General features: G+C 38.4%; 1 protein-coding gene across 1 annotated transcript in view; it reads right to left on the reverse strand.

Annotated features, from left to right (window-relative positions):
- Positions 1-546: 546 nt before the first annotated feature.
- The window catches only part of ABCC8 (ATP-binding cassette, sub-family C (CFTR/MRP), member 8), a gene marked incomplete at its 5' end in the record, with an annotated part of 79,875 nt that continues 56,052 nt past the window's right edge, over positions 547-24,369 (reverse strand). The window contains 17 exons of the mRNA XM_010289036.1: positions 547-772; positions 3,749-3,811; positions 5,194-5,327; positions 6,028-6,131; positions 7,718-7,826; positions 8,730-8,808; positions 9,524-9,654; positions 9,815-9,935; positions 10,569-10,682; positions 12,099-12,201; positions 15,910-16,002; positions 17,218-17,375; positions 18,021-18,090; positions 19,223-19,383; positions 20,377-20,624; positions 21,224-21,323; positions 22,030-22,155. Coding sequence (XP_010287338.1) covers positions 635-772; positions 3,749-3,811; positions 5,194-5,327; positions 6,028-6,131; positions 7,718-7,826; positions 8,730-8,808; positions 9,524-9,654; positions 9,815-9,935; positions 10,569-10,682; positions 12,099-12,201; positions 15,910-16,002; positions 17,218-17,375; positions 18,021-18,090; positions 19,223-19,383; positions 20,377-20,624; positions 21,224-21,323; positions 22,030-22,155 — 2,052 coding nt within the window. The remainder of the gene's footprint in view (positions 773-3,748; positions 3,812-5,193; positions 5,328-6,027; positions 6,132-7,717; positions 7,827-8,729; positions 8,809-9,523; positions 9,655-9,814; positions 9,936-10,568; positions 10,683-12,098; positions 12,202-15,909; positions 16,003-17,217; positions 17,376-18,020; positions 18,091-19,222; positions 19,384-20,376; positions 20,625-21,223; positions 21,324-22,029; positions 22,156-24,369) is intronic.

The raw sequence follows: 24,369 nt of genomic DNA on the forward strand, positions 1-24,369 counted from the left end.
CCCATTTGGAATCAGTGTAATATGATTCAATGGGGGTAGAGGTGAGGCAGCCTAAGAGAGACTAAGGGAATCAGATTGGATTAAGTTCTAAAAGGTATTAAAGGAGCAACCAAGAGACACAGGCACTATCAATAAACCACAATATAAAAAAGTTGTATAGATTTTATATTTAGATATTAAAGCTTTACAGAGTCATATGATTAAAAGAGATACAAGCTTTTGAGAAATACCTTTGGTATATAATTTTTCCTCCTGCATTTAGTCAGTCATGACTGTTATCTACAGTAGGGCTATGACGCATAAAAAAGAGCATGTTAATAAAATGACAGGAGAGGTTTAAGAATTACAGAAAAACTCCATGCTAGCTATATTTGTTTGATGTGTATCCTATCATATATCACCCATGTAGTTTGTTTCAACCATATTTCATGATTCTTTGGTAGCAAATAAAAAGAAGAGTAGTACAAAAAAGGAAAGTACATAGATAATACATTAATGTTTCAGATGGAGAAAAATGGTTCATTTTATTAAAAAAGGAAAACATCAATTTATTATGAAATAATATTTATTTACAGGTATTTTACATTTTTAGAAAATAATACAATTGTACTTTAAAAGGCTTCATTTATTGTTATTACTTATCCGCTTGTACAAAAGAAGCAAAGACACTGTCTTCTTGTTCTAGCAGAACCTCAGGCTTGTCATATTCCAAAATAACCCCTCTCTTCATTACAATAACCAAATCTGCATTGAGGATCGTGTGCACACGGTGCTGAAAAACAAATAAACAAAATGCCAGTTCAGTGTATATTCCAGGATAAGACAGACTTCCAGAAATTAATTTTCCTATCAAGTTCAAGTTTGATTAAGGCTACTTATCCTACTTTTCATCCTAATCTACTGTGCAAATCCTGCAAATAAATATACAGACCAAGAGGCACGTGGATATTCAAGTAACTAAATTGCACATAGGTACTTGAGCATGAATTGTCATGTGTTCAGACTACAACGTCCCTAGCCCAGATCCCTGCCACCAAGCGTTGCCAAAAGAAGGTAGCCAGGAAGAGTGGGAACAGGGCAAGCGAGGGTGGTACTGCATGCGGGTACTCTCCCAGTCCTGGACTGCATCTAGATCAGGGGGGTTCCTGAGCTTGGTGTGGTTTGTCTATTTGTAAAACTGAATAGATCTCTCTTCTAAGACCTTGTCCATGTCTTCTCTTGTGCTTTCATGTTTTGCATCCACATCCTTTGGAAAAGATTTTTCCAGGCTTGCTCCCCACTGCGTGAACAAGTACCCCCTTTTGTATGCTCTCTACTCAGAGCTTCACCTGATACGTCTTCCCCCTTGCCTCATGATTTTGCAGACCTCTTTTGCATGTCCTTACATTGTCCTTCCGGGCAGAAGAGGCCTAGCCTACTCAGCTGCTCCACTTAAGGAGCAACTCCACACCTCCTTGTGTTCATCCTTGTGCTTCTCAACATTTTTCAGTTGTAACGTGTCATTCTGGGGATGAGGAGACTGGAACTACACACAATATTCAAGGTATGTGCAAATTATATACTTGTACAGTGGTATGATGTTTTCTTTTTTGTTCTCTACCCTCTTCCTAGTAAGCCCTAACATTTGATTGATTTATTTTATTAGCAAGAAACCTCCCCTGTTTTTTGCCAAAGTGAAACTGAAAATAATTAATTTAGCTTTTCTGCAATACCATTATCTTTCCTGAGCATTCCTTTCATGTATCAATCATCAAATGGCCCCACAGAACGACAGACTTCTTGCTCCTAGCACGTTTCAGGGATTCATGGTTTCATTATTAGTTTTGATGCTTTCCAGAAGCTGCTTTCATATCTTTTTTTTTTTTGTCTGCCTTATTGCATTTCACATGCAACAGGTCAGAACTTGTGATAATTTCTGTTTTCTTTATTTGGCCATGAGTTCATCTTTCACAAGAATGCCTTCTTGTTTCTAATAGTCTTTTTGATTTATTTAGCCATGGCAGCTATTTTCTATCCTTACTCAAGCGTATCCTAAAAAATAGCATGCATTTGCTCTGGGATTTTTGAATAAAATCCTTCAGTAATTTCTATGATCCCTGTAGATTCAATTTTCCTCAATTCTTCTTTTAGCTTTTTCCCCCCCATTTATTTTTGTGTTTTGTTTTAGAAGACTCCTCATTTTTACAGGATTCCACTTTTTAAAGCTGAATGTAACTGCATTGGATTTTTTTGGGGTCTGCATTACTCCTGCAGGGATGTTTAACCTCAGAATACTGTGGTCCCTGTTACACAGCCACTCTTCACCCATAAGGTTCCTAATCAGATCTTGGGCACCCTCAGTACCAAAAGAACTCTTGTATTTCCTTCTGTGGCTTCCAAGCCAGGCGTTCCATGAACTAATCACTGATGGCATCTACAAATCTCATCTCTGCTGCAGTCCTTCTGTGACATTTATCCAGTCCAAAGGCAGGGGGAAGGGACTGAAGTGTCACGTTCCAGTTGTACTTGCTGCCCTTTTTGTCTGATCTCTTTCCATATAACACAATCAGTGCTGCCATCCTGGTAAAGTAACACAGATGATAATATAGACCCAATACTAAACTCTTCCTATTCCTATTCTTCCTAAGCACAAATTAGGAACATATGGCTTTCTCTGAAAACAAAAATCCACCACCAAACACAAGCCAATACCCAACCTCCCCCCCAAAAAACACATTATATTTCCATACAAACCCACCTGCTGTAAACTACATTTACATTTGGAAGTAAAAACATTCAAAGTAAGTTATTCCAAAATGCTGTTTCTTTGAGCTGTGCAGTTTAAAACTCACTAAGAGAGTGAGAGACTAATAAAACTTTCTCAGCCTATCGCCAAACAAACTGAAAAAGATACATAAATGCAAAATGCAGTGCAACTCAGAATTTTCATGCAGAGAAATCAGGAAATTTCATGCTTATTATTCCTTTGCTTTTTTTATAATGACACACTGAATGGATATCATAAGATAAATCGGGCTTTCTATTACACATTTGCTAGGTTAAAATAAAAAGACGCTGTAAGATTCCTGAGCATAGATTTCGTTTAATTTTTAAATGTTAAGAAGCATAATGACTTTATTTCACCTTCCTGAAATATGTCTATTTTTAGAAAATAGAGGACCGAAAGATATGTATTGCTTCTGACATATCTGTTGCGCCAACTGCTTTGATTCAGGTCAAATATCTTTCATAAACAATTTCATATACAACATCTTTGTATAATCACGACAATAACATGCAAACTTAAATTCAACCACTGTCAACAGGGATGGAATGTTTATTTTTAAAAGTAAGATTCTCTTTTTTTTTTTTCTTTAAATTCTGACACATAATTGCTTTACACAGTGGCAGCACCATCACACAATTTTACTTGTCCTTAGTTAAATGATTACTGTAGCTTGATGAAACTTATTCTTAGACAGTCAAATTATATTTTAAATTAGCCTAAAATGGGTAACAGAAAATAGATTGCATACTTAGGTTATATGTCTTTACAGGCAATCAGTCTTACACAAGACATTTAAGAATCTGCTGTTATGTATTTAAATAAGAAAGTAGTTTAAAAAGGAAAAGAAAGCTTACAATTAAACACTGCGTTAAAAAAAGATTAATGGCCAAATTAACACATTTAGTAGCATTGACAAGAATTGACTAATGTGGCACTTATGATTCTTGTTTGCATTAGAACGGCAGCAGAGACTGTACTTACTGCTATTGTAACCACAGTACGGTCAGCAAACGCAGTCATGACTACCTTCTGGAGTATGTTCTCCTATGTAAAGGAAAAAACATTTTCTTCACATGCCTTTCAAACAACAGAAGTTACGTGACAGACACACAGACACCAAGAAGGCTTAAGTAACCACCGATTATTCCATGCTTTTATTGATCCTTTGTTGCAGAAATGAAAAATTAACTACATGTCAGAACTAAGTCAGGGCCTGGTCTCCAGTTAGACAGCTCACTCGTTCCTGCCACCACCATGGTCTCTGGGCTTCAGCGCACACGAGAGCTGTGCTCTGGCTCCCAAACCCCTGCTATCCTGACCTTAGTTTTACAGTGAGGAAATCAAAGGTGAATTCAGGGTGCTGCCAGGCTGCCTGCATGCTGGCGCCTCTGCAGTACGTTCTTCACCCTGCTGGAAGCCCAGGAATGTCCCAGCACACTGGGGACATCTAACACCAAGGGGTGGCAGGGATAAGCAAGGGAGTGTGCTGTACCTGGCATATTTAACAGTGGACATGGTATTTAAGATGGTCTTAACATACATAGTTCTCACTCAACAAGTACTCATCCTTTGCTATTAGGAAACATGCTGTTGTGTACCTAACTCTGCTTAGAAATGTCACTAGCACAGATACCTTTATTTGCTATTATCTGTTCTTTAGGTATGTATCTCAAAGGAGTAACTATATCCTCAATGCGTCAAAATTCAAAATGCGTTTTGACTGGGCTGCGTACAGTATAAATCACAACCTTACTGACACCCAACACACTAACATTTTACAGAATGAAAAATTGTAGCTGTTACTATAACCCCTCCAGTTATATTCTTTACTCATAGAATAATCATAAAGACGACTGAAACATTTCTCATAACAACATAACAGAGGAAAAAAAATTCCTAAGAATGGACTGTTCTATTTGGCTAAAATCCAGTCAGTGAACAATTTATTGTGTGGTTTAACCTCTGTCTAGCAATTTCAGGCAATTAATGCAATAATCCAGTACGTCTTTTCTATGTCTCTCTCTATTGCCTTGACTATACTTTCAAGCTGTCTAACTTCCTGACTTGTCCTGTCCACCATGCTGGGGAAATTTGTCTGCTTGCCAATTTAGCCTTCACTTACCAAAGCTGACCTTCCAAAGCTTTGTTTGCTTTAGGAAATCAAACTGCAAATGAAGATAACATGCTTCATTTTCCTAATGCAAGCAATGCTGGAGTAACTATTAAACCCCTAGTAAAATGATTTAAAAGCTCTTTAGTTTAGTTAGCAATGACTCATAACTACCTGGACTAGTAAACACGTCTGCACTAAATATGGTGTAAGCATATTACAGAGTAGATAGAATTGCTTTCCACCTTTTTCTTTACATATTAGCAGTTGTCTCCCCGTCAAGGAAAACAAGAAATCAGAAACACTCCAAACTCACTGTTGCCATGTCAATAGATGCTGTGGCTTCATCCATGATGAAGATGCTCGTCTTCCGCACAAAAGCCCTTGCTAGGCAGAACAGCTGTCTTTGGCCTTGGCTAAAGTTTTCACCCCCTTCTGTGACTATAGCATCTGGAAATGATACAGCAAAAACAGTATTTATGGAGTGTTCGTGCGTGTATGAGAGGATAAGATCAAAGTAGAACATATGCTAGGAAAATAATGTCTCACTTTCAGCATAAACATTTTCAAAGTAACATTTTCTAGGTCTACAGCTGGTAACCCAATTCTGCGTCTTTATTCCTATTGTTCAAAACAACCAGCATTTCTGACTCACCATATTCTTTTTATCTATTAGACATTGAAGTAGCTAAGGATGTTTAAGAGCGAGTTTTTCTGGACCATGTGCAGTCTAGGACATTGCATCCCCCTGCCAAAGTGGCATCCATCTACTCTAAGGCTGTATAACTTACCGTTTTTAAGTTTGTTGTTTTGTTTGTTTGTTTCTTTTTCATGGCCAAATGATTCACACCTTTAAGCTTTTGAAATCTTCCTCCCTGGACATGACTTTTGGAAAATACAGAACAACATATTCTAGGTAACAGCTGTCTTGTTGACACCTTATCTGAATTCATGAGACCCGTAAATCTCAATGCTTCATAACGAAGACATACTGAAATAAAATAATAAGTTTACCATTGATTTGAACAGAAACAGGATTCTGCCCCACAGATGCAGTTCTTCAGCAACTACCTTTTTAATAAATAGTAAATGTGAAACACCAATGTTGTGAACGCTGGAAGCAATCTTCTCAAGAAGGAAGTCTTATTACCTAGGCCCCCAGGTAGCGCTTTCACCACATGCTTGAGCTGTGCTATTTCCAATGCTTCCCACAGCATGCTGTCAGTACACTTCTTCTCAGGGTCCAAGTTAAACCTACAGTTAATGCAATTCAAGAATATCAGTCAATATAATTTTCTGCAATTTCTTCTTTTAGTGTGCTTAGAAACAAACCTGAAAATAATCAGAATCACATGCTAAAGATCGGGCCTGATTCTGATCTGTCATTGGTATAAATGTACTGAGTTTTGGTATAAATGTTGACCAAGTCTGCAATGTGATTAAGAACAAAATTGGACTCTTTCAGTTGAGCAGAGCAGGAAAAAAGCTTGCTGTTTTGCAGGTATCATTGTGGTTTTAGAATTTCTTTCATTTTGAATAAAGAAATACCATGTTTTACTAGAAAAAGTTATGAAGACAAAAGCTGGGAATATAATCATTTTAAATTCACATTCATTTTTTAACAAAGGCCAAAAATTCTACCATCTCTCCTTTTAAATCCGATGTCTCATTGCTATAGGAATGCTAAACAAAACAATCAAGCTTCATACTTAATTATGAAATGCAAGTCTTCACTACAACTGAACAACTCTTGGATTTATGAACACATGAATGTTATTTTAGCTTGCTGTAGCCCAGAAATGATAGCAACAAATGTGAACCTCGTATCATTTTAACATATAGAATGATAATCAGAAATAAAAAATTCAATGGTCTCTGACACTTTTTATTTTTACTTTTCACTCCTACAGTATGTGCTGTGAATGACCAATGGTGGCCTAAATAAAATTTTTTAATAGGTTAATTAGTAAAAGGTATACGGTCACCTCATCTTCTGACCTGAATGAATCATGCTCTATTCAGGCAAGTTCAGGAGATAATCTTGGGATCTGTTTCAGCGTGGAGTCAGCAAACCACAGACGCCTGTGTCATTTTCAGTGAACTGTAATGACTTTTATGTGGAAACTATAACTGCAGGTGATGTAACTCTGCACTGAGGATTGTACTGTTCCTTTCTAAGGTAAATGCCACAGGTGTAAGGAAGGACATTTGTTGGAAACTCTGGAGCTTTTTGCCACTGTTTCTACTGTATCATCCTTTCTAAGAGGGAGGGGAAAAAAGCAACCACCAACAAGGTGTTTTGATCTCACAGATGAAAGAACGGCTCAAAGACTAGAAAAGCAACACAGATAGAGGGTCCAGGATAAAATACTCCAGACCTCCACACAGTACTTCCATATTGTTCTACTGCTTCCTCTCTTTCTACATTAATTTTTTAGCCTGCATTTTTTCCATCTTATTTTTTAAGGCAGACAGATGAAAACAGATGTCGGAGAAAGAAGGTTTCAAGAAGTGTTGGGTGGTTATGGGTATTTGACCAGTGAGTTAAACTGATTACTCAGGCCTGGAGGAATAAGTAGTGACTTTCCCTAGTTCCCAGGCATGGGATGCCTTCTGCCAACAGCATGCTGACCAGGCTCACGCACTGGGAAGGTGCAGTCTGGCAGGGGTGGCTAAAAAGCACAGACAGAAGGCAGTGATCCTCCCTACTCCAACTGAGAAGACCAGAATTGAACAGTTTGCTATCAGCAGTTCTGTAAAAGTCATTATATAGTATAATTATAATATATAATGACATGTAAGTCATTACATGGTTTTTATTGCTGGTGCTTAATGCTTACCGGATTGTTCCGCTGAATAAAATAGGATCTTGGAGAATGATTGACAGCCTGGATCTCAACGTCTGTAAGGGGAGCTTAGCGATATCTATACCATCAATGATAATCCTTCCTATTCAAAGGAAAATGGAGAGTCTGCTAGGCTGTTTATCATGCCACACAGCTGCAGGCAAAGACATGGCTCACTTTCAGCTTGCAATACAGTACAGCAGGAACAGGCCTTGAATTGCATATTCCCTTGTTCACTAACAAAACAAGTTTTGGTTAAGCAGCAAGCACAATTCTCTTGAAGCTAAGCCTCAGCTGGGAAGAATGCGAAGTATACCTGTAATATTTTATGAATGATTAGACACACTGCTTATCTGCTTGATCATTATAAACATCTATCAAACGACAAGGTAAGAGGTTAATTCAACCAGGGAGTAGTTACCAGCGGGAACAAGCATTTCAGGAAGCCAAATTACTACTGAGCAGTTTGAAATTTTATCTCCAAGTGCAACTGTCTGGCTCTGGATAAGGGCCCCGTGGGCGATGTGGCTGGGAAACTGAGGCTAAAGTTTTTTGAGATGCACAGGAAAACACTCCCTGAGGCACATGGACATGGCACACATAGCAGGAAATATGGGAGGAAATTCCAGGGCAGCAGGCCAAACTGCAGTCCCCAGCTGCTGAGTTTTCTGGGCCCAGTAGGTCCTTTCTGTGCCTTCTGTGTGGGTCCTTCATTGTACTTGAACACCTTTTCCCCTTTTATGCTTTGCTCCTACTATTGTGATGTAACAGCACAAAAGGTTGTCCTCTGTCACTCTTGGACTTTTGCTTCTGTCAAGTAGAATTTTTATTGATCCAGATTATCAATGGCATACCTGTTAGCTGACAGATGATACCATATTTAAACAAGGCCAGAGAGTGTGTCCTGCAGATTCAAAAATCACACTTCAAAGCTGCTGCTAAGCAAAGGACGGTCAAAGCACCTTCAGGAGCTAAGCTCGACCGATATGAAAAAGTGTAATCTTACCTTCAAAAGTGTCAACCATTCTGAAAAATGCAAGAGAGAAGGAGGATTTTCCACTGCCTGTTCTGCCGCAGATCCCAATCTGTGACACAGAAAGCAGATGAATATCAGTTGAGTGGAAATTGATAATGTCTGTATTTGACACTTAAGATGAGTGGATGGAGGAACTGTTTTGATCCCCATGATCCTTATGTCCTCCTGACAGTTCAAACTGAACTGGCCATAAGAGAGTCCCTAAGTTCACCCTCTATCTTTAGGGGTCTGAACATTTAGGGATAAATCAAGGCCAGCCCTATATACAGGAACAATAGGAGAGTGACACAGAGAAGCAGAAGGAGGGCTGGCCAGCATTGCAACCAAAACTTAGGATCCTGAGGTGGCCTTTTTTAGCAGGAAGGACATAAGCAAACAGGACTAAGGAGGGGAAAAACAACAGAGAGAAAAGATGCGACGAAGCAGAAGAGCAACTATGGGAATAAAAGCCAAGAGAGCCACATGGGGCTGATGGAAAGTAGGTCTAACATACTAAGGGGTCACTGTCACTTCTTTTAGCACTGTGTGCTGACAGCAGGGCACTGGGATACTAAGAAGTGGTGTGTAGTTCTAACTTCTCACTCTAACGTATGCCTAAACACACCAAACTAAGAAACCCATAGACTCCTTTCCAGTGCACTACATTCTTTTAGAGCAAGAATTCTGTAATTCCATCATCAAAACATACTGCAGTATGTTGTTTCAACTCTGATCTCTATGATGTGCTAGTATAAAGAGCTTCTCAGAATCACTGCAGTTCTTACCTTTTGTCCTGGAGAGATGTGGGCATTGACATGCTTTAGCACTGGCTTTAAGTTGCTGTCGTATCGGACACTGAGGTTCTGGATTTGGATCTCCCCTCTGTCTGGCCAGTTCTGGGGAATCTGTGAGGAAGCTGTACCAGGAGCACAGGGGAAAAAAACCAAACAACCAACCCTCTCATAATAAATTCATCAGCTCATTAAGTGATTTACTACATTTTTCATGGTAATGCACTGCAAAATCATTAAAAATTCAGCAAGCTCTTTCTGCGTGCTGCACAGAACTGCACTTACAAAGGAGCCCTTCGTAATTTTCAGCTTCTGTTTTGAGAAGGCCATTGATTCTTTTCACTGCACCCAGCTGGATCTCCATGTCAGCCAGGTTACGAACCATCCAATTCAGATAGTTAGACACCTGATATAAAGCAAATACACTACTAAATTCCAGACTTTTAGTAGTTTGCATCATTTGACCAGCATGCAGTCTATATTCCTCTGCAGTAACACCTGTTCAGCCTTAACAAGCTGAAGTTGTCAATGAACCATACGGTACACATCAATAGGGTGACAACAATGACTAAAGGTTAAACTTCCTAACTGCAGTGCACAGATACTTTGGTACTATGGAGAGCTGATCTACACCAACAGGGAAGAGGAAGGGGAACAGTAAAGACAGGTGAAAAGACATCATCTTGGTAACTTAAGGTTTGACAGTCTAGAATGATGTACCACAGCAAGTACAATAGATACAGTGAAAAAATATTCTTCACAATGGAAGTCAATATAAAAAAATATGATGCAACTTGGTCATGTTTTGTTGACATATTTGAACTAACACTTCAAGAAATACTTTAACTAAAAACTGAAGAAAGCATACACTCAAATATGTCAACCATTGAATGTGAACTGAAGTTAACACATGGTTTCAGTGACGTTACAGTACCCACTATAGATGTACAGACACCTTCGATCTTCCTGTTCATCTTTGTGCCCTGAAGAATTACAAAAAAATGTTTGGGAGAGACAAAAAAGGTCCTGAGATTCTTACCATAAGAGCATAGGTTAGTCCCAAGCCTACAAGTCCTGAAGAGAGTTTACTATACAGGCAACTGGTAATAGAAGTGACAGCTGCTATGAGTACCACACATGCTCCAATGTACTCCTGAAGGAATATGAATAAGCTTCATCACTATAAGTCTACAAATGATTAAAACGTTCTCATCGCTTTGCATACCAAACAACAAGCCCATTGTACAGTTTGAAATACAGGCTGAAAACACCACATAACTCCATACAGACCCTGCCTAGGAACCCATTCTCAGTGCCTTTAGCGTGGCTGTGCTGTTTGGAAACAGGGTTTTACAAGAAGGTGTTGTGCCATGACTCCAAATCTTCTTTCAGAGAAGTCAACACAGATATCTTAAGCATGTAATGGAGGTGGCTGATGTTACCTGGGACAGGAGGGAAATGCTCATGTGATCCCCTCTGTGGGTGGATCCTCTCTGCGGCTGATGACAGACTGCTTGGAGGCACTGCGGTTGCTGCTGGGTGGCTACCATTCATACTTGTTCAAACAAGCTGTTCTTGCACAGCATGTATCTATTAGTGGGACTGTGTCCACCCATGATGGGCTTTTGCTGCTTTAATTTAAATCATTAATGATTTGACTTCCCACAGACAAGTCTTTGAGTAAAATTATGTAAACAGACTAGAAAATGAACTCTGTAGGTGGGAAATTGTCACTTGTCTATGTACTGTTTAGTGATAGAGGCATTGATCAAAATTAGGGACTTCAGATGGCCTAGGACTGAACATATAAAAGGGTAATTATTTAAGTCATACTCAATATCTGAATTCAAGTAGCAAAAGGTACCAGCTAAAATGGAGTCCAAAATGGAGGTATAGAGTGTGACATGAAATATGAGTTAACATACACTTAGCACATATAAAAGGCGCTGCTGTTACGACAACAGCGGTACTACACTGGTATCTAACAAACTTTGATACAAATATCATGATCCACAACATAAAATTCCTTGATTTGCTTCTTAGGGAATTATTTTTAATATGTAATTTCTCATGCCAGGCCACTTTACTGAGCACTCTGAGGTTCGGCACCTGAATATCTCTGGCATTCTTCAGGTGACACAAAGCCAGGCACAAACCTGTCTACGTCCTTCTGCTCATTAAGAGAGCTTCCAAGATGTTGAAATGCTCCTGAAGAGCCACAAGGCAAAGGCCTGCTGACACTAACACAGTCCCATAAGGCGTCCTGGCTGGCAGCACAGCTTGACCAGCTCTGATCACTCTTCAAACAGAAGAGGAGCCAATGTGACCTAGAAAAACTATTCTTGTCTAGGAGAAACAGCTGCAGGCTATGGCAAAAAAAATCATGCTACATTCAGTTTCCAGGATGGGTTGGGCACATGTCCATTACAGATAGAGAGATATAGATATAAAGGGTAAAGTTATAGCTTCAAAACCCAGATGAGGCTGGATGACTATTGGATGCTTCATTAGATTGCTTGGAATTAAGTCAAATAAATTCATTGCGTATACACAAAAATAATGTACTTGCCATGCGGACTTCCAGCCAGCGATTGGCAGCTGTAAGGAAAAGGGAAGCGATGTTGTTGGAATCTGTGTACTCAAGAAGTTTTTGTCGAAATTTGGCTTCATACCTAAAAAAAGAAAAAAAAAAACAACAAAAAAAAAAAAGGGAAAAAAGAGATGAAAAGAGAGATAAAAAGAAAAAGAAAAAAGTAAAAATGAAAAAAGAAGGGGAAAAAAGAAAAAAAGAGAAAAAAAGTCAGGCCTTGGGGTCTTGGAAAAATTAAAAGTAAAATTTAATTTCTATATGCCTATGGGCAGTTTGACACAGGGTCTAAATCAGCCTATCAGTAGTTCAGAGTGACATCACCTGTAGACTTGTATTAGACACAGGCAAAGTGTATTCGTAAAGTACCTTCAGGTGTAAATGGATGTTATTGCATTAATGAAACTCTATATAGGACTTCTGGATAACACTGGGCATTTTATAAATATATTTTATCACATGATAATTGAGAGACACAAATCTGAAACTAAAAAAATTTAAAATATGTATGAGAGAGAAATAATACATGCATGTACTTGCGAAAAGAAGTATTAATGCTGCAGAATGCAGTTCCTCTTCTGACTTAATCATATAAGCTCAAGTTTTAAAATTTATATTACTGTAGTGCCTAGAAAATGTAATAATTTATAAGGTATAAACTCAAAGTCCCTCTAGTTGTAGCAGCTCCAGTGTTAGACAAACATGTTTGTCCTTATCACTAAACAAATGGAGCACTTTGGAAAACAGAAGTCCAAGCACATGGTGCAACAAAAAGTAATAGACTGGAAAGTACTGTGTTTCACCCCCCAGCCCCAAATGAATTAGCCACAAAGCAAGTTTAATGGCAAATAGGTCTGTTTACAGTTTATTACAGCAGATCTGCATCCTCTCATCCAAATAGCTCCATCAATGAATTCTGCCTTGAATTCAGCAGATATGGAAGATGATTCCCTGCTACACTTATTTACACTGGGGTCTTGGCAAGCATGCAAGTCAGCCAGTCACCCCTTTTAGCTGGGCATGTTTATTTGTATAGGTGTAAATTAATGTGATGTTAATAATAAAGTGTATCAACCATTACATCTAATAATAAAGAAGTCTGGCACAAAAGCCTTTTCCAGGTTAGTAACAGAAGCTTGAAGACCTGAATACCTAGTTTAAGCACCCAAAGCTTGCCTTTTTTCCCCCCTTTATTACATTAGCAAGTTTAACAAACTTGCTAGTCTCGCCCTATATAAAATTTTACCCTATTTATATCCTTTAGCTATTATGGCTGCAACAAGCACTACTTATTTATAAACTTAGCTTTCCTTATACTTACAGGAGAGAAAGGTATGACAATGTTTTGTTTAAGTATGAATTACATGGCTTAGAGAAGCTTTCAAATTTGTTCACTGCAGAGTATTTTAATCCTTCTTCTGAGTATAATACAGTATAATAAAGTTACAACTTTACATAAATCATTTATGCTTTTAAGGAAAAGAAATAAGTGCCACTTTGTGGAAATAATCTAGCTGTTCACAACTTAACCATGTGCCAAGACATAAGAGACATGTCTGGTGTGTGCAATGGAGAATGGCCTGGGCTGGCTCTGAGCGTGCTGGTGCGTTTGAATAGCCTAGCATGGTTGTTCCTGAAAGCAAGCATTAGCATCACGCAGTGTCAGAGCTAGTGAGCCCTGCCTTTCCTTAGGACTAATTACCCTCAGTGCCCTCACACACAGAGATGGCTGTACTGCTTCTGGAACCGATTCAGTCACATTTAACTTCCATATGTCTATTCCATGAGGTATAATGTGATGCAGATACGTCTCAGAAGATATGAGGTATGAGTCATGCATGTGCACCAGGAATGGGGATGCAGACAAAGTTACGACTGTTGGTGGAGTACTGCAGAAATATCAGAATTTCTCTTGAGAAAGTGTCCCCAGATTGCGAGGCCTCTCAGAATACAGACCAGTTTTTGCAGAAGCCTTCACATTTATATTTTATTGATTATTTAGCACCAACTCTATCTGAAGTGCCAGATAGCAAACTATGAATCAGGCCAGGGCATCTGCTGAAGGTGTATTTATAGCTGCAGGAGTAGCTGTCTTTCTGATCTCCCTCCTGGATATTTTGTACGTTTCTTTCCTTATGCATTCTGAGTAAGTGCAGGACGGAGAGTTACCAAGGGTAAGGAGACTCCAGGAACAACTGGCACCTCCTAACTTTATGACTGGATTCCTGAATTAGTGTTATTTTTAGGGATGCTCAAGCTAGCAAGTCTAAACTCCACTCCTGCTAGTATGTTAGGCAGCTGAAAAGCTACACAGTCCTAAAAATAGCTGGGTTACCAGCTGATGCGGGAGGCTGGCAGGCAGATGGAATACAGAACTTACTGAACGCACATGGCTGTTTGGGTCAGAGGCACATCAGTTACTGCAGGATTTAAGAAAAAGGAGGCACCAAAAGACAATTCTTTGACAGAGGAATTCATTTCAAGGTAACAGGAAGAATCAAAAGGGAATGCTCCAAAAGACCCAAAATATTAGCTAGATGGCACTGAATATTATTTATTGTATCAACACCTAAAAATACACATTCATAATACTCTAAAGATCCTCTTGATGAAGTAGAAGAATATATGGATAAATGAGAAAAGCAACAATTAAAAGATAAATTGAATTTCCCTAGAACTGAACATAGACATGACTACAAACCAGAGCACACTGTTGGCACTTAATGAATTAAATACCCAATAACAGTAATTAATAATGGAAAATACTATGCTGTTCTACCACTCTTCAGGAAGCTATCTTCAGTCAAAAAGAAATAGACCCTTAAATTGGTTCTTTCATTGAGCTATTTGTATCCTGTCTAGAATAGTTTAAGAAAAGTTAACTTTGCACATTAATTCTATTATAAAATGAAAATTATAGTTTAGAAGGAATAAGCACTACCGTTTCAAAGATAGAATGATAACAGTAATAACTAACCGACAAAATGTGCAGACATCTAGATGAGATGGGTGTGGAAGACAGTTGACCGCATTTGAGACAACTAGGAAAAGACAAGAATAGCACTAGCACAGGGAAAGCAGCTGGTAGGCTCAGCAGTAGTTTTATTGGTACTTCTACCAGTATCAGTGTGACTGCCACACATTTTTGTAACACAGATACACAACCCAAGCATGTTATCAGGTATTCCTGGGCTGCTCCTCTGAGCTTATGTGGATGGAAAAATGAATCAAAACAGGCGATGGGCGATGAAAGACTCCGTTTCCAGCTTGTGTATTTTCAAAATCAGTACAACCAACCTCATTTTCCGCTAGCAACCTAAAAAATAACTTAGGGTGCTCTCACATCCTCTGAAGTCACTAGCATGCACAGTTCATCTCACCAGGGCATCGACTCATGCACAAATTACTCTGGCATAACAAGCTAGGGCATATTAGTTGTTCCATGGAAACTGTCCAAGTGCATAGTCTGCCACGCCACATGCTGTGGTAATTATAAGTTAATTTAGCTTCTTAAATCACATTTGCCCACAGGTTTTGTTTCAGGCTGCATGCAAGTGTGTGGACAGTTACCACAGGGCAGCTGACACACATTAGCTTGTTTTTGTACAGTAACTCCTTCACATGCAAAACACTTAACGTTCTTCAATGTTTTAGAGTTCCCGCTTACCAGCTTTTTGGGGACTCTGGATTTTCCAGATGATCCAATAACAATTATTTATAACTGCACAGTTGAAGAACAGAATCAGAGATAGATACTCAAAAGCAAGGTAATGTATGTTTCTTAAAACTATACCTGAAGGCTCGGATGGTGGTAAGACCTTCAACAGTCTCTGAAAAATGGGAGAGTAATGGTAGCTGAGTGCTGTCATCCAGCTGCTGCAGGTCCCTGGAGAGGGTTATGAGAAGAATTTTGTAAAAAGCTAGTTTTGTTGTGCAGTTATTCTCTTGAAACAGGCCCAGGGAGTGAAAGGGAATATCATTACAATAATTATATATGTAAGGTTCAGATAGAGTGCAAGGCAGCGCTGCAGGTCTCCGAGCAGGAAACAAAGACACCAGGAGGCTTTTTCTTTCAATATTTGAACACAAACAGTGCTGAAGTTCTGAATGGGTCTTTTCCCTTCACTGCCTTGCCTCATTTCTCTCATATTCCTATTTCTTACACTCAATCGTTTATTCACTTAAACACTATTCTGGCACTATGCTGAATATAATTTAATGGGATACCGCAAATAAGAGCTCAAGTTAAGCAGAAGGTAAAATGCAACTTCTTCTCCCTCCCCTCTCTACCCCCAGATGCCAGCACAACTCCTCACTGAGCTAACAGTGACGCATACACTCAGTAGAGTAAATGAGAGCCTGCACTCATCATTAGGTTGTGCTTCTCAGTTTCATATTTCATCACCAAATCAGTGGAAGCACATGTGGGGTGAGATTCTATTTAGTCTCAGGTCCTTCCAGCAGGAAGTAAATTGGTTGCAGACTCCTTCTTGATCCATGCATACATAAAGGGATAAATGCAGCATTGCTGCAAATGCTTCTTGAGCACCACTGGGGGGAAGCTGTATGACCTTAGAAGGAGAAAAACCACAGATATGGCTAAAATTTTTCAACTTGTTAAAACTAAAAGGCACCCAGAACAAGAGAGGACACTTGTGCATGTTGGATCCTTGATGGGCACCAGTACCACCATGGTTATACTGCATTCTCCAGCCTCTCCCTGGCTTTACAGATTTCCATTTCCACCTGATAGGCAGACATCAGTTTCCCTGTTCTGTCACCACATTTTCTTGGACGTGCCTAGCACACAGCCCTTGGGGAGGACAGAGTCCAGTTGGGGTTTTGTGTCCTGTGAACTCTAAGAAACTTTGATCATGGACAAAGACCCTGCTCATGACTCCCAGAAGTTCTGCTTGAAGAGCTGCAGACAAAGGCACTTGTAAAATGACACACTTTCACTATAGTCCCCTTTCAGAGAGGGCCACGGCTTTGACAGGACCAAATTTAAACATGAAGTTCCCCAGCACTGCAATTCTGCAATGCAATCGTGCATTGCAGGTGATGTTTCTATTGCCAGAATGATCCTGGTTTATGCTCTTACCGTGATGCGACTCGGAAGTACTTCTGGATGAAGTAACACATGATTGCGAGGGGAACCAGGGCAATGAGAAACATTGGTGTGACGTATGAGATGACAGCAAGAGCAGATACACACAGCAAAGTGGAACGACTCAAGCACTCCAGGGTAGCTGGAATGTGCTGTATAGATAAAGAAGAATAAGGACACAGAATCTTCCATAACATACCAAGTTTAAAACAGCATTATTTAATTTTCCTTTCTCGCACTTACACAAGGAAAAAAGTGTTGAGGATTTGAGGCACTAAGCATGTCTGAAGGCATTTCTGTGGGGCTGCTTGTGGACCACAATCCTTATATCAGAGGATTACAGATGGGATGCAACAGACGATTTCAGCATCTGCATCAATCCCATGAACTGGCAGTGCAGTCTGGGGTAAATACTGATAATTTGCATTTCAGTCATTTCTAGTTTGGGCAACAGCATTTGCCTTTTTCTCATTTTATTTGCTCATATTTGTCAAGTGAATGTGTTGATCCACTTTTAAAGAAAGTAGATCCTCTTAATTAGGGGGTATCACTGTTGATCTAATTTCACTTTCCTTTTCTATACAGGGCACCTTAATCAAATAAATATTTTTTCAATGTGCATTTAAGATGAGTAATTAATTCTGAACCTAGAAAATCGTGATGCAAGCTGATATAGTAGTCAAAATTATAGATCATTGGTAAACTTCATCTAAATGAGTCTATAATAAATGAAAATCCAGTCTTTCAGACTGGGAAAGATAGGATAACTTGGGAGTTTGAATGCATTTATTCAGTACCTGGTCGATGGTATTGCAGTCAGCTGAAAATCTGTTCAATATACTTCCCAGAGGTGTTGTTTCAAAAAACCTAAAAAGAGACAAGGAATAGGAAAGATTACAATACTGATACTAGAATAGTTTTAATTTTTTTTGTCTTCCTTAAGCTAGGTACTTTATCACAGACACATGCAAATAAATTGACAGCCACAGTAAAGTTTCTCATTTTTCCCCATAACCATGGCCAATAAAATGGCAGTCTTGAATGTAACCCAAGAACAGCAAGCATGTCCTCAGCTCCCTCTACTGCCAAAGCTATGCAAATCATGTGATTACATATTTAAAAACCCTTTCAGATTGCAATTTGGGGTCTCTTAAATTCATGAAAAATGCCAAGTTAAGTCACAAAGCCTTGCATTTTTCTGAGAATAGAAATGCATAACTAAGAACAACTGTTGGAATAATATATTAAAAGACCGTTGCATATGCAAAATGCAAACGTCATTATTGCTATGTAATTGTTAACTGTCCGTTAACTCATGTTGAACCTGAAGTCTAATTCTATCCTGAAAAAAAGTTTGGAAAAAAAGTATCTGAGGTTTTGCATGTATATTATTTCTCCATGATTTCTGGGTCAACTACAGTTAGCTTAAAACTAAAAAGGTATTTTTCCTAATGTTCAGTAATAGCTGCAGGTTTGAATCAAGTTGCAACATTCCTTTCATGCATTAGAAAGAAAACTTATGCAGGACAACAAAGGCCTTTACTGGTATCTGTGCATCCCAGTGTCCTCTAATGATGTGATTACACTTGTCCAAGTTCATAATCTTTCATAGGCTTGCACAATCGCTGCCTGACAGTAAATATTTCCAGTGATTAAGATTATGATGCATGCTATAAACGAACTGTGCAATATATTGAACAATAATTGTGTTTTCTCCCGAATTAAAAAGAGCAAGGAGAAATTAAACGTAATTTAGGAGGTAAATCTCTGAAGTCACAGTCGGGCAGGAGAGACATTTGACTAGTGTCTAGCAACCCGAGTATCCTGAGTACCATTTTCAAAAATTGCTTAGTAGTTTGCTACCTGGTGATTTTCAATGACACATTAAAAAAATGTGATTCACAGTCACCTCTTAATAAAAACTGCTTAGAAGACTGCCTTGAAGTAAGAAACATAAAATGACTACACAATACAATTTGTATTACAATCAGAGGAATACCTCATTGGAGCCAAAATAATTTTATTTAGTAAAGAAGAGTGTAGCTTTTTGGTGACTTTCAAGCCAGTCCACTCCACTGCTATTGATGTGACAAGACACAATACAATCCCAAGACAGCAGAGAATGCTGAAAACCTTAGAATATGGAGAATGGTTGAAATCCTAAGAAACAAAGAGAGTAACAAAATTATTCACTGTAAATTTTGTTTAAAATTTATTGTAAAAACACAAACACAGGATTGAAAAAACGTAAGGAGTAAATCCTTCTTCCTCCCTAGATTAAACTGCCAATGAATTTGAACCATCTTTAATCACAGTTTGTTTTCCTTTGGAGACAGGAGTGTTTGCATGAAAATACAAGATTAATCAAAAATTTAAAATCACAGAATACTACAAAAAACCCCTAGAAAGTTATATTTGATAATGCTATCTGAACGAAAAAGCCATCTTCCAAGTATTTGTTATGGCTTTGTTGCTTTGGTCTATTTTTTGAATAGGAACAGAATATAATATTTTTTATTTTGAAATACTAATTTAATATTAAAATCCAGCATCAATAAAGCATTTTTAGAGATGAAAGCATAACTCCAGCGAAATCATACATGCACCTCCCACACATTAATGTGAATTATTTGTAGGGACTAAATCCTGATAAAGAAAACAATGCCATTTCTAACAGAATGCCTCCACTACTGCTTTATACATGCAGACTACCCTGCTAGGTAACACGGTGGTCCGTTCAATGTGGAATTCACATAAAAAAAATCAACCAAAAAAGCATGCTCATGTTTTAAAAAAAGAATTCTGTGTTTCCCATATGTTATAAAACCTGAAAGCCCTGCTTGCAGTAAGAATGCAACAATGCAGGAAAAAGAAAAAAGAACTATGATATCAAAATTACATTAGAGACCGAGGTTTAGGCATATCAAGGTAGATGATGAAAATACAGTAAATCTAGCAGAAGGAGAACAACGCACAAAACTTGTTAGTTTGATTGCACTGTGTACCTGAAAATACATTAACCCTCAAAATACTCTGAAGTGGTTCTATTACTAGAAAGAAAGCACATCACACACAAATCTTGGAGCAGAGGTTGACCGTGGGAGATCACCACCAGTTAAGTCATAAGAGGAAGGTGAACAAGGCACTGCATACCTCACAGTGAGAGCAGTTTTTCAGCTCTACCTCTGTCTTCCCAGAAATGGCATCCGAGGTCCAGCGCGCCAGGCAGTAGTCGATGGCCACCATTACCGTGTGCTTCAGCAGCTGGGACAGAACCAGCAGTGGCAGAAGGAGGATTCCTGCTGCGCTGAGGTACTTGCCACAGGCTCTCCAGGGCATCTTTGCTCTCTGATGCAGCACTGAAGACAGGTTGTCTTCATCATCACTTTCTGTTACTTCTTCTGCAATGTGCAAGAAAAAAGTACAGTCACACTTACTTATACACATCTTTCATAGGCACTGGCAAGTGGCAGCTACAAAACAGGTCTTATCATACGGGATAAGGAGTGGCTTTGAGATGAAACTACCTGCTCAGGCATGCATATATTAACCTGCTGAAGTTAGCAGTAATGCATGCTAAAAAGATGCAAAAAACCTTAGCACTTGGTGATCAATGTCTTCAGCCATGTTTTTGCAATTTAAAAGTACTGGCTTGATAAAAATGAATTGCAATTTTTTCCTATGTAAAACCCGAAGCAAGTGTGCTTAGCTATTGACAGGTTTGAAGCTCACCAGCATAAATTATTCAATATTATTCCTCTTCCATTATCAAATCATGTTCAAGTATAAGAAAAAGCCCTCAAAAGCTTGGAGGAAGCTATGAGTTCTAAAATCACTGTAGTCCAGAGGCAAAATCAATGGAAACAGCACTCTTACAAATCATGACCCACCTGAAAAATGATTATTCTCTTGACAGTTTGAACTATGTTAATTCATTCTATTATAATTTAACTGTGAAACAGTAATGTAGTGGTACTGGGCTCAAAGGGTGCCATTTTACCTTCATCCTCTTCATCATCTTTCAGCAGAGCTTCCCGGGAATACATAGTCCTCCGGAGATTTGTTCTTTCCAAAACAGTTTTTCTCTCAATAATAGTCTCCTAAAAAAGGGACAGTTCATGTGTCTTCAACCAGAGAATTAATAAAAAAGTTACTAGCTCTGACAAAATTTGTTTCTAATCAGCATATCAGTGAAAAATAAAAGTGAGAATCTTACAGCAGGCAGTCATAAGTGATGGATTTGCTACCTCTGTGTAAAACCAAAGGTCATAAATTAGATATCTGACATCAATTTCAGGTTGTCAATCCCAACCCTCTTGGAATCTTAACTTGGACCGATATCCCTGAATTAATAAGAACTAAGATCAATATCTCATTCTTCCTGTGTTACAGCATTAAAGGCAAAATGTGTTAATGATTTAGAGCACTTGATATAGGCACATCTGAATAACTTCCACCCAATGCAATGAGTAAATTCAGGCATACTTATAGAAGCAGTTGTCAGTATTGCACAATGCCTTTGTCTATTACCAATGCCTTTCATAAAACGGCCCAGTTTAATATTCCTTAGACAGGAATATTTTGATAGGGCTTCCTACCAAGAATGGATCAGAGACAATAGTACCAAGGAAGTATGTGATGTCCAGATGAAGGAATTTCTCTTAATAGATAAATAATAATGGTAATAGTAATACTACATTCATACTAAGTAAGAAATCACACACAGCACGTCAATCCTTGCTTTCAACCCAAGAAAAAAAAAGGTCACATTTTTTGTAAATGTTGATTGCCCTGCCCATCATAAACCTTCTCCAGCTCTTGGTCTTGCCGATTCATTAATGTCTTCCAGTGTTCAAAGAGCTCAGTCTCTGATTTCTGGATGTCCTTGAGTGTTCCTTCTCTCTGGATGTTACCATCTTTCATTGCAATTATCTAAAAAGTTAGAAACAGAAGTGGTGAGATAAATAGCCATGTATCTCTATCTATTTAAAAGCTATGTTGCTGTGCATGGACAGGATTTTCTATTTTCTTAAATAAAGAATATTTCTGCAAACAAATCTGTCTTCTAAAAAGACAGTGAAGTTATCTCTTGACTCTATCCCCTTTACTCAAGACGCTGCAAAACCAGAAGCTTCCTGCACTTCATGCTTTCAGAAAGGAACGCTGCTTTTAAGAAAGAAGAACTGGGTCCCTGTCAGCACACAGGAGAGTGCGTTACTCTTCCTAAATACAAGTCATTAGAGGGGATAAGATTTTTAGAGTTCTTTTACCTCCTTGCCAAAAATATCCTAAAAGGAAAAGGCTTTTAGCAATGCACTGCGTAGAGCATGTTTTGCCCTTATTCAGGCAATCAGATAGGAGCATGCTGGCTCCACCATCTGTTTGATATCATGGACCTGGTAAGGAAAAGCTAGGGAATTTGAATCCCTAAAGCTTTTAAAAGCATAAATAGTGGACACAGTTTGAAAAAAAATTATATATGCAAGACAAAGTCTGAAGGGTGTGGTTTCCAGGTTTCTATCAGTGCAACTACATTATATACACAGTGTAACTACCTTCACTTTAGATCTGACAAGGAAGAATTGGAAAATGAGGCGTGTGGCTTGTAAACCCAGGTGACATCATTAGAAAATAGTTAATGCAGTATTTATTTTTCTCTCTCCCTGGAAACTCAGAAATTTCTGTGGGCAGAGGGTGGGCAAATAATCTATTCCACTTACTGCTAAGAATTTACACCAGAGGAAAGCTAAAAATAAAGCAGCCAAGGATCTTTTTGTTGTCAATTTATTCAGGAAATCTGTAATTGAGCTGGACCTTGAATTCTTCTGAGGGTTTTCCTATGAAGATTTAGGAGGGCCATTTCAAATTATATTTTTATTTAAAATTCCTTAATAAAATAAAATAAATATTCCTGCCACACTCCATTGGGTAAGACTTGTTAAAGCTTAATGAGACCTATGGGTAGGAAAAAACCCTGAACTATTTCTTCAAAAATATTTTTAAATTATAAACTTAATCAATATAAATCCTTCCTGTCCTACAGGCTGTTTGGACCAGCATATTTCATAAAACATTACTGAAACCCAATTAGAAGATAATAAAAATAAAACAATTTTCATAAACACCTAGAAATGAGTCTGACATTTATAGGGAAGATGAAAAAGATTATACTGATACAAGGTCATAACTGTGCATATTTTAAAAAAAATGCAAATATATAACAATTGAAAAAGAAGAAGCTAAGATGGACTTCATAGGGAGGGGAAGAAAGCAGAAAATTGCTGTATCCTGAGAGACACTAACCGGACAACCAGAACCGTGTTGAGAACAGTAGTAATTCTCAAAGGTGCACAACTAAGAGACAAGGTCACAGCAGACACCAGAAAGGATAAACGCTTTAAACATGATAAACACCAAAAACATGATCAGAACAAGATGAATGTCTGTCTGCAACTTTATAGCAGGCCAATATGAAGAACAGAAAGCAGCTGAAATATGATTATTTCTTGAGACAGAGTAACTGCTGCTATAGTCTGTGGAAGCTGCAAATGAGAGAGAAGTCCTGCTAGGAGGTGTAACTGCCATCATCAATCACCGTGGGCAAGAAGACCTGTGATGTTGTAGCTGAGTATCTGTAGGAGAACTAAGTGCAAGGCCATTGTGAACCAATGAACTAAAAAACAAAAACAAAACCCCAAACTCCTTATCCTACTTGATTCGCTTCGTCTTTGACATTTGCAATTGCAAACTGTTATAGAAAGCATACCTTCATTTTTTTTCTGTAAACTACAAGATATAACAAAGAAACCTAACAAAACAATCGAATACTACACATTTCTTAAAATTTTGCCAACATGCAAAGAGTAAAGGTGTTCTTGATACACTATGTACTAGTACTAACCACACGGAAATACTGTTTTTTTCCTTGTATTTCCATGCACCTCAATATCCATAAACACACCTTCTGTGACAGCACAGACAAACTCCTAGTAACATCCCAGCAGAGGCAAGTACGTCACTCAAACATTTCACTGTTTTGAGATTAAAAAAATGAGCAAAATTTTCCAATATTACTAATGGTTTTGGATACTCAATATATTTTAAATGCAGCCTGCTTTCATGAGACTATTAAGTATTAGCTCTATG

The sequence above is a fragment of the Phaethon lepturus genome, unplaced genomic scaffold, assembly GCF_000687285.1.
Source record: "Phaethon lepturus isolate BGI_N335 unplaced genomic scaffold, ASM68728v1 scaffold14126, whole genome shotgun sequence".
NCBI classification, from domain to species: Eukaryota; Metazoa; Chordata; class Aves; order Phaethontiformes; family Phaethontidae; genus Phaethon; species Phaethon lepturus.